The 14,082-nt window shown below is 49.6% G+C and overlaps 1 protein-coding gene across 1 annotated transcript in view; it reads left to right on the top strand.

Moving 5' to 3' along the window:
- The window catches only part of TBC1D9B (TBC1 domain family member 9B), a 42,606-nt gene that overhangs the window by 21,029 nt on the left and 7,495 nt on the right, over positions 1-14,082 (top strand). Inside the window, exons 10-17 of the mRNA XM_023537740.1 lie at positions 7,024-7,185; positions 7,414-7,564; positions 8,090-8,304; positions 10,137-10,254; positions 11,054-11,339; positions 12,617-12,746; positions 12,881-12,979; positions 13,720-13,788. Coding sequence (XP_023393508.1) covers positions 7,024-7,185; positions 7,414-7,564; positions 8,090-8,304; positions 10,137-10,254; positions 11,054-11,339; positions 12,617-12,746; positions 12,881-12,979; positions 13,720-13,788 — 1,230 coding nt within the window. The remainder of the gene's footprint in view (positions 1-7,023; positions 7,186-7,413; positions 7,565-8,089; positions 8,305-10,136; positions 10,255-11,053; positions 11,340-12,616; positions 12,747-12,880; positions 12,980-13,719; positions 13,789-14,082) is intronic.

Genomic DNA, 14,082 nt, shown 5'->3' with positions numbered 1-14,082 from the left:
CTTCCTCCTGTCACTCAGTCTTAAGATCCCTGCAGGGAAAGATCCCCTTTTAAGGATTTCACCACAATCTCATCATTACACCAACAAAACAAACAAGAATTCCTGAATGTCAAGTACTTATATTCACATTTCTCCAAGTGCAGATGCACTTTTTACACTTTAATCATGGAAATTATGGTACATATTGGTTACATATCACTCTTTTTTCTCTATAGATTTTGCATTCACTTGTGCCTCTCCCCCTCTACCCCTCTCTCCCTCCCTCTCTGTCCTTCTTGCTCTCTCATGCTTTCTCTCTACCTCTCCCCCTCTACCTCCCTCCCTCCCTTCCTGCCCTTTGCTTTCTTGCGGTATTTCGTTGATGGAATCGGGTCATTTGTGCTGTAGAATTTCTAAAATTTTGGTTTTTGTGGCTGCATTCCCCTATTTCCTATAAGTTGGTGATTGAGTGGTGAGATCCAGGTTCAATTGTTTGTGTTTTAGGGGACAGGTCTACTTGTAGGCAGGATTGAGATAATGTGTCTTCTACCAAGAGGTATACATACGACACCTGGTCATCTTGTCGGGTGCTGTCACCCATCATTGGTGAGCGTTGCCTAGATCCAGTCACTTATTGGGGATTAGAAGATGGTGGCCCCCTTATTCTGTCATTCCTTTGTTCATTAGCTGGAATACTCCCATAGAGAAACTTCCCCTCACCAATTATTTTGTCACCCTGAGGCACAGTTGACATAGGAAAGGGAAAAATAAATGTTTTATTCTTTCCTTTTTTTCACCAATTGTTAAAATGATGAGTTGGTTGTCTGGTATCCTCCAAATGTGACCAATTCGTTATGTTTATTTTTTAGTATAATTATGAACTTGCAGTTTTAAGCAACTTGATGTGTTTCAACTCATGACAGTTATTGCCCTCAATCCCTCTGTGACCAGAGGGAGCTTATTCAGGTTGGTACCTGTGTCCGTTTCACATGACCCTGGCTGTGTTTGATCACTTCCTTGCTTCCTAGTGTGACAAGATGTGTGTGCTGCTGGTTATTCTGAATTTGTGAAAATACTTTATGCTTAGAAGAGTCCATATAAAAATCAGCAGCCCTGGCATTTCAGGGCCCACATTCCCACTGGGTGGCTTTGGAGCTGGGTGGTGGCACATGCCCTCCAGTTCCCCAGAGCCTCACCTGAAGGCCTTTAAGTTTTCTACCTCTGTAATCAATGCTCAGTAAGTTATTAAGGAGGTAAGGAATAGATGGGAGGGGGCCTAGCAGAATCAGTATTCATTAGAGCCCAGCAGAATCAGTATTCGTTAGAGACATTAAAAAAGATTTCTTAGAGCAGAGGTCCCTGACGCCTGGTCCAAGAACCAGTACCAGTCCTTGACCTGTTAGGTACCAGGCTGCACAGCAGGAGGTGAGCTGCCAGTGAGTGAGCGAAACTTCATCTATAATTACAGCCACTCCCTAGCACTAGCATCACTGCTTCAGTTCCACCTCAGATGATCAGGCATTAGATTCTCATAGGAGCACCAGTCCCTTGTGCCAAAAAGGTTAGGGACCACCGTCTTAGAAGATGTTGGGCTCAATCTGAGATTTGAAGAAAGAGTAAGATTGGATTGGGTGAAAAGGGACATGAATTTTGAGCTGCCCTCACGAGGCCCAGCACCATCCATGACAGGGCCCAACAGTCAGAGTAAGTATGGACCTGTGGCCCCTTCTGAACACGCAGCATTCATTCATCCAGCACATTTCTATTGCATCCCCGATAGGTGCCAGCTGCTACCCTAGGCAAAGAGCAGCAAACAGAGTAGACAAAATTCGTGTCCTCCTAGAGCTTGCATTCTAGTGAGAGAGATAGTAAGCAAATAAACACCCAGTGTGTTAGGTGGTGATGGGGGCCATGAATAAAAATAAAGCGTGATAAAGGATCGAGAGCGCCAGGAGAGAGCGGGGGCTCTGATCAAGTGACATTGGATCAGGAACCTGAAAGAAGTAAGGGAAGAAGACATGAAATGTCTAGGTAGAAGGTGTTGGAGGCAGAGGGAATAGTAGGCACAAAGGCCCGGAGGCAGGATTGAGCTGGGCACAGGCTGCTAAAAGAGTGAGATTAGAGGAGAAACAGGAGACCCTGGTAAGCACTTCAGCTTTGACTCTGAGCAAGAACGGAAGCTGTTGGGGAGTTCTGATGAGAGGAGGGACATGACCTGTTTATGTTTCAATAGACTTTACTCTGGCCGCAATGTTAAGGATGGATTAGTGATACAGCTGACCAATCTAGTAGCTGCACATGGCTTTTAGCAGTGAAATGCAGTTTGTCCCAATTGAAATGTGCTACAAGCACAAACTGCACTCCAGAGGTTGAAAATATAGTGTGAAAAAGAATGTACAATGTCTTGATAATTTTTTATATTGATTCCATGTTGAAATGGTAATATTTTGGCTCTACTGGATTAAATAAAATATATTATTAAAATTAATCTCACCAATTTCTTCCATGTTTTTTAATGTGGCTACTAGAAAATTACATACGTGGCTCTCATTGTATTCCTCTTGGACAGTGCTGGACTAGAGAGTGGCAAGACTAGAAGCAGAGACAAGTTGGAAGGCTGTGACAGTAATCACACAAGGTGACAGCCTTGGTTGAGGGTGGTAGCAGTGAAGTTAGTGAGAAGTGGTCAAATTCAGGATATATATAAGGGTCCAACCTCCTCATTTTGCGTGTAGCTATCCAATTTTTCCAACACCATTTGTGAGACAGAGAGAGAGAGAGAGAGTGAATGAATGAGAATTGTGGTAAAAGGACACATAAAACTTACCATCTTAATCATTTTTACTTGTATATTTCAATGGCATGAAATACATTCACACTGTGGTACCATCACCACCATCCATCCACAGAACTTTATTCATCATGGAAACCTTAAGTTCTATACCCATTAAACACTAACTCTTCGTTCCCACCCCCAGCCCTGGTAACCACATTCTACTTTGTCTCTGTGAACCTGACTGCTCTATGTCCTTCATATAGTATTTATCCTTTTGTGACTGGCTTATTTAACTCAGCATAATATTCTGTTTTGTATATGCTACATTTTATTTATCTATTTATCTTTTGATGGACACGGGTTGCTTCATCCTTTGGGGTCTTGTGAATAATGCTGTTATGAACATGGGTACACAAATATCTCTTTGAGACCCTGCTTTCAGTTCTTTTGGGTATATACCCAAAAGTAGAGTTGCTGGGTCATATGGTAATTTTATTTTTAGTTTTTTGAGGAACTTCCATACTGTTAATGTACCATTTTATATTTCTACCAACAGTGCACAAGAATTCTGAAATCGCCATATCCTCGCCAACACTTATTATTTTCTGTTTTTTGGATAGTGGCCATCCTAATGGGTGTGAAGCAGTATCTCATTATAGTTTTGATTTACATTTTCCTAATGACTAGTGAGTGATGTTAGCATCTTTTTTATGTGCTTATTGGCCATTCGTATATCTTCTTTAGAGAAATGTCTATTCATGTCCTTTGCCTAAATTTTTTAATAGGGTTGTTTGATTTTATCATCTAGTTTTAGAAGTTCTTTATATATTCTGGATATTAACCTTTTAGCAGATAAATGATTTTCAGATATTTTCTCCCATTTCATGGGTTGCCTTATTCTGATCATTCTATCCTTTGATGCACATACATTTTTAATTTTTATGTAGTTCAGTTTATCTATTTTTCTTTTATTGTGCTTTTGATGTCACATCCAAGAAATGATTGCCAATTCGGTGTCATGAAGCTTTTCCTCTATGTTTTGTTCAAAGAGTTTTATCAATTTTAGATTTTCCATTTAGGTGTTTGCTTCATTTTGAGTTAACTTTGGTGTATGGTGTGAGGTAAGGGTTCAACTTCATCATTTTGCATGAATATCCAGTTTTCCCAACACCATTTTTGTTAAAACTATTCATTCCCCATTGAGTGGTATTGGCAGCCTTATCGAAAATTATTTGACCGTGTAATCAAGGGTTTGTTTCTGGGCTCTCAGTTCTATTCCACTGGTCTATATGTCTATCTTTATGCCAGCACCACATTATTTTAGCTTTACAGTAAATTTTTAAATCAGGAAGTCTGAGATCTCCAACTCTGTTCTTTTTCCAACATAATTTTGAATATTTGGAGTCCCTTGAGTTTTCGCTATTATTTTAGATGGATTTTTGGATTTTTGCAAAAAAGTCATTGGGATTTTGCTAAGGATTGCACTGAATCTGTAGATCACTTTGTGTAGTACTGATGTCTTAACAATTTTAAGTGTTTCAATTCATGAACAAGGAATGTCTTTCCACTTAGTTATGTCTTCTTTAATTTCTTTCATCAACATTTGTTACTTTTCAACATACAAGTCTTTCACCTCCTTGGTTCACTTTATACATAAATATTTTATTCTTTTCTGTGCTGTTGTTAATGGAATTGTTTTCTTAATTTCCTTTTTGGATTGTTCAGTGTGAATATATAGGATATATTCTGAAGAGAAGTCTCAGAGTAACTGAAGGATTAGATGTGGGGTATAAGAGAAAGAAAGAAGACACTGCGGTTTTTGCCTGAGCAGCATGAAGAACGTGTGAGATGGTTACACGGAGGGGAGAGATTCCGGCCTGGGAAGGTGCAGAACTCATAGGTGGCTCAGTTGGGAGCTCACCATCGCGCTGGAACACCCGTGTGGCACGCGGGACAGTGATTGCTGAGATTGCACCCTTGTCGGTCTCCTTTTCTGGCACTGAGATGTTTGATTCTCTGCAGTGCTCTGTGGCCTGCAAGTTTGTTTGCATCCTGGTCCCTTTGGGGCACCTCGGGCAGAAAGCGTACCCTGCATCAGCATGCTCTCGGTTTAGACTGGGGTCTGGCCCCCTGGATTCTAGCAGTTTGTCATGCAAAAGTATTACAGTGGACCCAAAATCCATTTAAAAGCACCACCCAGGGCCCAAAGAGTGGACTGTGGTTGTGAACTTAGCAGAGTTCTCTTTTATTCCCCCTTTTTTTTTTTTTTTTATTAAAAACCACTCTCCTGAGGTAAAATGGACATACAATGTGCTGTATGTATTTGAAAGAGTAGAGTTTTATGGATCTAACAGGCATTCCCGGTGAAGCAATTACAGTCACAGAAAGAATTCTCATGTAGGCTGGGTGGGCAGGATCAGAACCGACAGGAGGGCTCAAGGGCAGAAATCAGCCCAGGCTGGAGCTCACAGAGGGAGCTTACTGGCCCACAAAGCCGAGAAGTCCATGTAGTAGCCACCTGTCATCAGAGCCAGCCACTGTCCACTGGACATGGCTTCTGGCCAGCAGAATGTCATCCCCGGGCCATGTGTGGTACCAGGATGGTGGAGTCCCCTGCATCCTCCTTTGCTCATCCTGAAGTTTCCTGTAAAGTCACCGCTACATTTCCTTGGTGGTCACTGGGTGACACCTGAGTCCCTGGGTCCCCTGAGGTTGGGGGTGGGAAATGCCAGTTATCTCGGGGCCATCACCTTAGGCCTCAGCAGAACCCACAAAGCATGGGGCCGAGAGTGGAGAGAGATGTATCCCCACATGACAATGGAGAGCTGCTGCTGGCAGAAGGGGAAGTGGATTCCGGGCAGCCAGTGACCAATGTCCACTGGGGAGCAGTGGTATTGCTGCCCCTGGCACTCCGGAGGATGCCAAGGGGAGACTCAGAGTGGGCACTGTCTCTGGACCACCCAACCCCCAGGCCAGCGGACAAGCCACAGGCCCCTTGCCCATGGTGGTAAGCTCACCTGGAAGTCAGGTGCCTGCAGGCAGAATACAGTCTGGCGAACAGGGGCAGGTGTCAGGCATCACCCACACACAGTGCCTGAAGGGACTCAGATACCAGGGCTTCCCTGAGGAGATGGGATCAGGCTACAAACACACCTGCTTGCCCTGCTGGCAGGGGTTCCAGAAAGCTAGGGAAGAACACTGAAAGTCAGGGCTTCCTTGCAGACCTTTGTCCCTGATGCCCCCTTTCCTTCGGCCAGTCCCTTGTTGCCTCCAATATGCTTCCAGAGCCACCACAGGGTCCCTTTCTCTTGCCCTCAGTTATCTGTGCAGTGGGAAGGCAGATTACCAGACTCATGCAGGGGGAGGCACGCCCCCCAATGCAGGTTAGACTCTGTGAGGGGCAGCCCACTGCAGTGATGGTACCACTGGCGACCCCTCCTCACGCCCACTTCTAGGTCTGTGTTTTTATCTTCACCCCCAAAGCCCTGGCAGCCTGGTGGGAAGCCCAGCAAACCGTTGAAAGCTGGTCTGTAGATGGCAGGAGGCACGCGGGCCAGCAAGCGGAACGCCCCCAGAGGGCCTGAGCAGGAGAACACCTTCCCTCACTCGGCACCACAAGAGGAACTGGCACAGTTAGGACCCTGTCAGTCTGCAAAGGGTGTGGCATGTGCTCGCTTTGGCAGCGCATGTACTGAAAAGGGCATGGCCTGCTGTCAGATGGGGGCCTGTGCTGGGTGATCTTCGATGTCGCCTGGGCTCCACTCCCCTTTCCCTGAGTAGCTCTGTGTCTGGGCTCATGGGGTCCCCGGTGCCCTTTCCCTACAGTCCCAACCTGAGCCAACCGTGGTGGTCAGGTGGCCAGGGGCGCAGGGACAATCAGGGCAGACGCTACCAGCAGCTGTCCCTACAGGGTCAACCTGGTCCACACCCCAGAGGCTAAAGCAGGGAAGTGTGGGAGCAGCAGTGCTGCAGCCAAGCCCTTTGGGGACACATGAGCCGGCTTCTTGGGGTTTCTTCTCTCCTGGTCCTGACCTCACTGAGAAGGCCTGATGGGATGGGCCCCAGAACCCGTCCCTGTGAGACACCAGCCAGCATGGGTGGGCTTGGTGATGGAGGACAGCGTGGGTGTCCAGCTGGCCAGCGAGGCCTCCTGCTCACCGAGCTCGCCAGACCAGGTGCTGCCCACCCACCACCCCCTCAGGCAGTGACTGAGTGCACGTGGGAGGCCCACAGTTTCAGTGTTCTCTGTCCCATGTTGTACTTTCTAGTCTTCGCCAGCTTCTCAGGAGGCATCAGAGCAGCCCTCCAACCCATCTTCACTGTGTGGTGGCCGCCAGAGCACCCTTCCGCAGGAGGCACCCACTGCTTCCCAGGGCCTGCTCAGACTCTTCCAGAGAAACACGCCCGTGGAGGACCTGGGGGCCAAGGGGGTAAGCGCAGAGCATGGGCTCCATCACCTTGCCAGAACTAGTCTGTGGCTCTTTGCCTATGGGCCTGCCTCCTGAGGGTGGTGCTGTGCTCAGCCAACTGGGGTTGGTGGCACTTTTCCTGTGAGCCCTTGGAGATCTGAGATGGCCGTTCAGTACGCTAGGTGGAGGAGGAGGAGAGAGGGGTCCTGACACCCGGGTCGCACCCACAGGCCCCCTTTGCTCCCCCAGGCCAAGGAGAAGATGAAGGAAGAGTCATGGCACATCCACTTCTTTGAGTACGGGCGCGGTGTATGCATGTACCGCACGGCCAAGACCCGGGAGCTGGTGTTGAAGGGCATCCCCGAGGGCCTCCGCGGCGAGCTGTGGCTCCTGTTCTCTGGTGAGTTTCTCACCTCCGCCCTGTGGCCCACGGCCTCCTGAGTTGGCCAGGCTGGAACTGCCAGCCCTTCACAGGGCGGAAATGGGGCTCTGCGCTGTGAGGGGCTCATGCTGACCCACGCCAGGAGGGGCGTCCTTGGGGCCGGACACCAAGGGTGGCACTGTCACCAAGGGGGGGACTGTCATAGGTATGGCGCCTTTCCACCCACAGTGGAAGGTGAGCAATCCGCCCCCCCCCACCGCCCACCTTCCCCGAGGCCTCCTTTCTTGGGACAGGCTCTGACAACTTTCACACCCTTGGCCACCCAGACGGGTTCAGGAGAGGACAAGTTGGCCATTGAACTTGGGTGGGGTGACCCCTCCAAGGAGCAGTCACAAAGGAACCTTTGCCTCATACTTCATAACTGCTCCCAAAGTTCCACTTCTCCTCTGTGGTACATTGATGCCTCCACCCTGCCCTGTCATTTCCCCCAAAGTCTCAGGAGGGGAGGAGGAGAGAGACAAGCTGCCAGCTGTGTCTCCACAGGGGCCTGGAATGAGATGGTGACTCACCCTGGCTACTATGCTGAGTTGGTGGAGAAGTCCACAGGGAAGTACAGCCTGGCCACGGAAGAGATTGAGCGAGACCTCCACCGCTCTATGCCCGAGCATCCTGCCTTCCAGAACGAGCTGGGGATCGCTGCCCTCCGGCGGGTGCTGACCGCCTATGCTTTCCGAAACCCCACCATTGGCTACTGCCAGGTAAGGGGGCTTAGCAGGGGTGCAGAGACAGCATTGCTCACCAGAGGCTCACAGGAACAGTTCCCCATGGCCCTGGGCCTCAGTAATGGCCTCACACACCTTCGACTGTGCCCTGTTCCTCCTGGAAAAACCTAACCACAGAAAAAGATGTAATTAAAAACAATATTAATTGCTCACTTCATTCCTATTCTTTATATCAAGTTGTCTTCTGTGTGCTTCTAGTCTGGGTCGTAGAGGCATTTGATTATTTTGTGTGTGTGTTAAAATACACATAACATGAAATTTAGCATCTTCACCATTTTTGAGTGTACAGTTCAGTGGCATTAAGTATATCCTTGTGCAGCCATCACCACCATCCATCTCTAGAACTCTTCATCTTGTAAAACTGATACTGTCCCCATTGAGCAGTAACTCCTCTAGTCATCCCTGGAAACCATCTGTCTATCTCTCTGAACTTGACCACTCTAGGAACCTCATGTAAGTGAAATCTCACAGTATTTGGTTGGTTTTTTTTTTGTAATTGGCTTATTTCATTAGCATATGTTCTCAAGGTTCAATCATGTTGTAGTATGTGTCAGAATTTCCTTCCTTTTTAAAGCTGAGTATTCGACGGTGTGTATAGACCACATTTTGTGTATCCATTCACCCACAGATGGACACTCAGGTTGCTTCCACCTTTTGGCTGTTGTGAATATGCTGCTGTGAACCTGGGTGCACAATATCTGTTCCAGTCCCTACTTTCAGTTCTTTTGTGCTTAACTCAGAAGTGGAAGTGCTGATCGTATAGCAATTGTATATTTGATTTTTTTGAGGAATTGCCATAGCATTTCCACAGTGACTGTTATACTTTACATCCCCATCAGCAACGCACATGGCTTCCAATTTTTCCACATCCTCACCAACACTTGTTATTTTCTGTGTTTTTGATAGTAGTCAAGCTAATGGTGTGAGGTATTATCTCATTGCGGTTTTGATTTGCATTTCTGGTGGCATCTGATTGTAAATAGAGTGGGCATTTTCCTGGCCAAGTCAGGTAGCTTTGTTATCCCTAGATGACTCTGGATTTCAGAAAAACAAGCCAACTCCCCAAAAATCACTATATGTAGGGCCAGTGTTTGACATGACATCTGAAAGCCAGTATGCTGACTTTAAATCATTTTTAAGATAATCTGTCACCACTGAAGCATTGAGCTTGGTCCCAGTCTTGCCATAGCCTCCCTGCAGCCATGTGGCCCTAGCACACAGCTTGCTCACATATCCACCTATACCATGTCACACCTCTGATGCCAGAAGGAGTGCCACATGCTCATGTCCACCTTCTCAATTTTACAAGTACCCGCTGGCCCAACTTAACCCATTTCCCATTTGCCCCGAGACCACTCTCCAGCAGCTTTTGCGGCTGCAGCATTCACCCCAAGATAACTCACAGCAGTCCTAACCTTACCCCCAAAGTTTACCACAAAATATCTCGCTTTTATTATTATTTTCACATCAATCTAGTTTATCAATAGCCTTTGAAAACATAATTTTATTTATAACATTCTGTTTTTAGTAGTGGTATTTCCATTTGCAAAATATAGTAATTCTTGATCGCTGAAAATGTCAAATCCTAGAAAATGTAGGATTCCTACACGTGATGTTAAATTAACACTGGCAGCAAGCTGCACTTTTTTTCCAAAACAGGAAAAGAGTTAAGGGACTTGGCTGACCATTTCTGTCGGACTGATTTTCTACAAATAATTTTTTGGTGAATTGCACGGAGCTGGGTGGAAGAGACGGTTTTCCTTAGTGTCAGGCTCCAGAGTCTTCCCTCACCATCTCTGTGCCTGCAGGCCATGAACATCGTCACCTCGGTGCTCCTGCTCTATGGCAGTGAGGAGGAGGCCTTTTGGCTGCTGGTGGCCCTCTGTGAGCGCATGCTGCCCGATTACTACAATAACAGGGTGGTGGGTAAGTGCCCCGCAGGTCCCATATGTGAGCCCTCAGAGGCCTCACAGCTGTGCTGCAGGCTGCAGATCCCCGGTCCCCACCAAATGGATCAGGAAGCTGAGAGACCATCACACAGCTGCCATGTGGAGAGCCACGTGCAGCCTCGGTCCTCTCACCAAAGTGCCCACGGATTCCCTAAGAGTGGGTGGCAGGGAGAGGAGATGTCACACATTTGGTGGTGTTTAAAAGTCAGCTTGGGGCCTAAGTTCTCATTCATCCAACTCTTCTTAAACATTTTTGTTTTAGAAAATTCCCAGCCTCATAACTAGAGCATGTTGTACACCACATACCTGTTACCCAGCCCTACCTCTCATGACCTCTCAGTGGGGAAACCTGAGCAGGTCTGCGGAGGTGCACTTGCTAATGTATTTCTTTACATGTATAATTATGTCTGTTCTTACAAGGTGTGCTTCCAAGGTGTGTTTGTTTTTTGGGGTCTCCACTCTTGGAATCCTTTAGAATTTTACCTGTTCACAAGCTTCAAGGCAGGACACATGGAAGCCACCAAGGCCACTGTTACTTCTGACACTTCTATGGAGATATTCACGTTTCCCCCCCAAAAAATACAGTGTGGTGGAAGAAACCATTCTTTTCACACAATGGTTTGGAAGCTGTAGAAAGAAAACTTAGAGGGTTTCTTCTTTACTGTTTTTTCTCCACCTGCCCACCCCTCGACCCCGCCCACCCCCACCGTGCACGGGGCTGGCCAGGGCCGGGGCCCACACGAGGGCCCACCGTGCACCCCTTCACGCTCTCCTAGGGGCCCTCGTGGACCAAGGCATCTTCGAAGAACTCACGAGAGACTTCCTGCCCCAGCTCTCCGAGAAGATGCAGGAGCTGGGGGTGGCCACCAGCATCTCACTCTCCTGGTTCCTCACCCTCTTCCTCAGTGTCATGCCCTTTGAGAGCTCTGTGGTCATTGTTGATTGCTTCTTCTACGAGGGCATCAAGGTGGTCCTGCAGGTGGCCTTGGCCATCCTGGATGCCAACATGGAGCAGCTGCTGAGCTGCAGCGACGAGGGCGAGGCCATGACCATCCTGGGCAGGTGACCTAATCGGCCTTTCTCCTCCTGCCAGACAGCCGGCCAGCAGAGCCCACCCCCTCACCAGCCCTGGGCACCCCACAGTCAGCATTCAGCAGCCATGCCCACCAAGTGCCCAGCCAGCGCTAGAGCCAGGGGCAGTCCAGGGGTCAGGATGGAGGCTCTTTTCTGGTGGGAGACAACCGGCCTTGGAGTAGTGCTCACCACAGGAGAGGATAAAATGGGCAAGGGGCCTGGGCGTGCTGGACTGGAGGCGGCTAGAAGAGCGAGACCTCCTGGTTATGCCTTCCTGAGCCCAGACTGAGGGGCTCGTGCTGGGCCCGCTGTGACCACTGAAAGAGCTGACATGTGGCTGGTCAGGCCTAAGGCCCAGGGTCAGCCTGGCATCCTCCTCCTTTCTCAGTCCCCATGTCCTGTCCTCAGAGACACTCAGGGATCCAGTCCCCTCATTCTCCCATCCCAGCCTCATCCTGGCCCAGACCCTGAGTTCCATACAGTTCTCTGGCCTGCATGCACGTATTTGCCCAGCCTAGACACTGCCACTTGCCTGCTGAGCCAACCCAGGTGCTGTGGGAACCTGCAGGGGTCCTGTGCTGGCAGGGCTGTCGCCGCCCTGCCCTGTTCTGTATGAACCTTGTCCACAGTGATGTCAAGACACTCAGTCAGAGACCACTGTGTGACTGATTCTCATGCCTGTCTCCCACACTGGACGCATCAGGCCCCTGCTCAGGAACAGGGACCTGTGGATGTGGGGACCGGCCACCCTCTCCCACCTGACTGTCAGGCCCAGCCTGGAGAGCCTGGGAGGGTGTGTGGGCCCAGCCAGCCCAAGTCGGGCCCTGTTCCGAGGCCGTGTTCCTGGAGAAGCAAGTCCCCGTGGACACTCCCATGGCAGGGCTCCTCTCGTGCCTTGCTCCTGGGACACCCCTTTGGTCCCCTATTCTTCCTGGCCAGGGCAGGGAGTCCCCGCATCCCCAGAGACCCACCAGAGGGAGAGAGCACATCCCTCCAAGTGGGACAAGGCTTTCCCCTGGTGTGGTAGGGTCTGGACTTTTAAAGGGCCCCGCCCATGGGTCCTCCAGAGGACAGCCTGGCTTCTCATTGTCTGTGCTCAGGCCTCGCTGCCTCTGGGAGGATCCTCGATTTCCCAGGACACATGTCCCCCAAGCCCTCAGTGGGCTCCCTCGCTGTTCGGGAGGTACATCCACATCACTTAGCTGTGGGTAAAACACCACTGTCACCTGTGGGTAGTCTAGACTCCTATCCTGTAATCCTTACAGGTACCTGGATAATGTGGTCAACAAGCAGAGTGTCTCTCCACCGGTCCCACACCTCCATGCCCTGCTCACCAGTGGAGACAACCCTCCTGCAGAGGTGGACATCTTCGACCTCCTGAAAGTGTCGTATGAGGTCAGAGCTCATTGGGGCTGATTGGCCAGGCTGCTTCATCTGGCCATGTGGATGCGGGTGCAGGCACGGGTGGCAGTGGCAGTCCTCCGTCCTGTGGTTCCACCTGACCTCACCAAGTCACCTCTGGCCGGTAGAAATTCAGCAGCCTGAGGGCCGACGACATTGAACAGATGCGGTTTAAACAGAGGCTGAAAGTGATCCAGTCCCTGGAGGACACAGCCAAGAGGAGCGTGGTACGAGGGCCCCTATTGGCCAGCGGGGGTGGAAGTGGAGTGGTGACCTAAGTGGGCTGCTCCCACCCTGCTATCTTCAGAAACCCCCTCCAGGCCAGGTGGGTGCAGTGCTCTCTAGTGCTGCCTGACGTAGGACCAGCATCAGGGGTGCAGGTGCCAGTTTGGGATAGTGGGATGAAACAGTCCGGTCACTGCGTTCTCATGGGTCAGCCTCTGGGAAGTTTCTCTGACCCCCTAGTGCCTGCAGGCCAAGCATGATCTCTCTCTGTGCTGAGCCGTCAGGCCTGGCTTTGCTCCCGCTCCTGGCTAGTAACCCTTAGCCACCCTCCACCCGCCCAGCCTGCTGTTCCTCTGCCATAAGACCCCTCATCTCTGGAGGGAGTATTTACTGAGAAGTTCTAGAACATCTTCCAAAAAGCCAGTGCCAGGGTCTTTCCAAGGACCCAGACGGTAGCCACTAGATGCCTGCCCCTTACCCAGTGTTCTCAGCTGGGCGTTCAGAACAGAAAGTACCCCCAATGCCCACCAGAAAGGAGTGTGGACCAAGTGGCAGATGGGTGACACAAGGGGTAAGCATGTGGACCACACCGTCTTTCCTGAGAAGGATACCAAGAGAGTGGCCCATATTCTCACCTCTCACTGTCATCCACACAGGGGTTCTCTCAAAAAGTGTCTTTCTTGTGCCATGGCGAGAACTTGAGATTCCATCCGTCCCTACATCCATTTTCTTTTCCTTCTAGGTCCGAGCTATACCCGGGGACATTGGTTTCTCAATTGAAGAGCTGGAGGATCTTTACATGGTGTTTAAGGTGACAGCCAAGAGCAAGGGCAGCACCAGCACCCCATCCTAGTCCCCCAAATGCATCTATAGTGCAGCAGTCTCGTGCCAGAAGAGAAATAGATCTAAAGACACCCTCAGATGCAGTTACCTCACGTGGTAGAATTTAATCGTTGGAATTTAGGCAGAATACTGTTAAGTGTTAGAAAATCCACTCAAATCAGCTTACACAGAAGGGAGATTGCAGTGGCTCATGTAACTGAGAATCTAGAAATGCACAGCTTCAGGCATGGCTGGATCCAGGTGCTCCAGCATGCTGTCAGGC

Source organism: Pteropus vampyrus, unplaced genomic scaffold (genome assembly GCF_000151845.1).
Source record: "Pteropus vampyrus isolate Shadow unplaced genomic scaffold, Pvam_2.0 Scaffold197, whole genome shotgun sequence".
Classification (NCBI taxonomy): Eukaryota; Metazoa; Chordata; class Mammalia; order Chiroptera; family Pteropodidae; genus Pteropus; species Pteropus vampyrus.
This window is presented reverse-complemented; position numbering and strand designations above follow the sequence as displayed.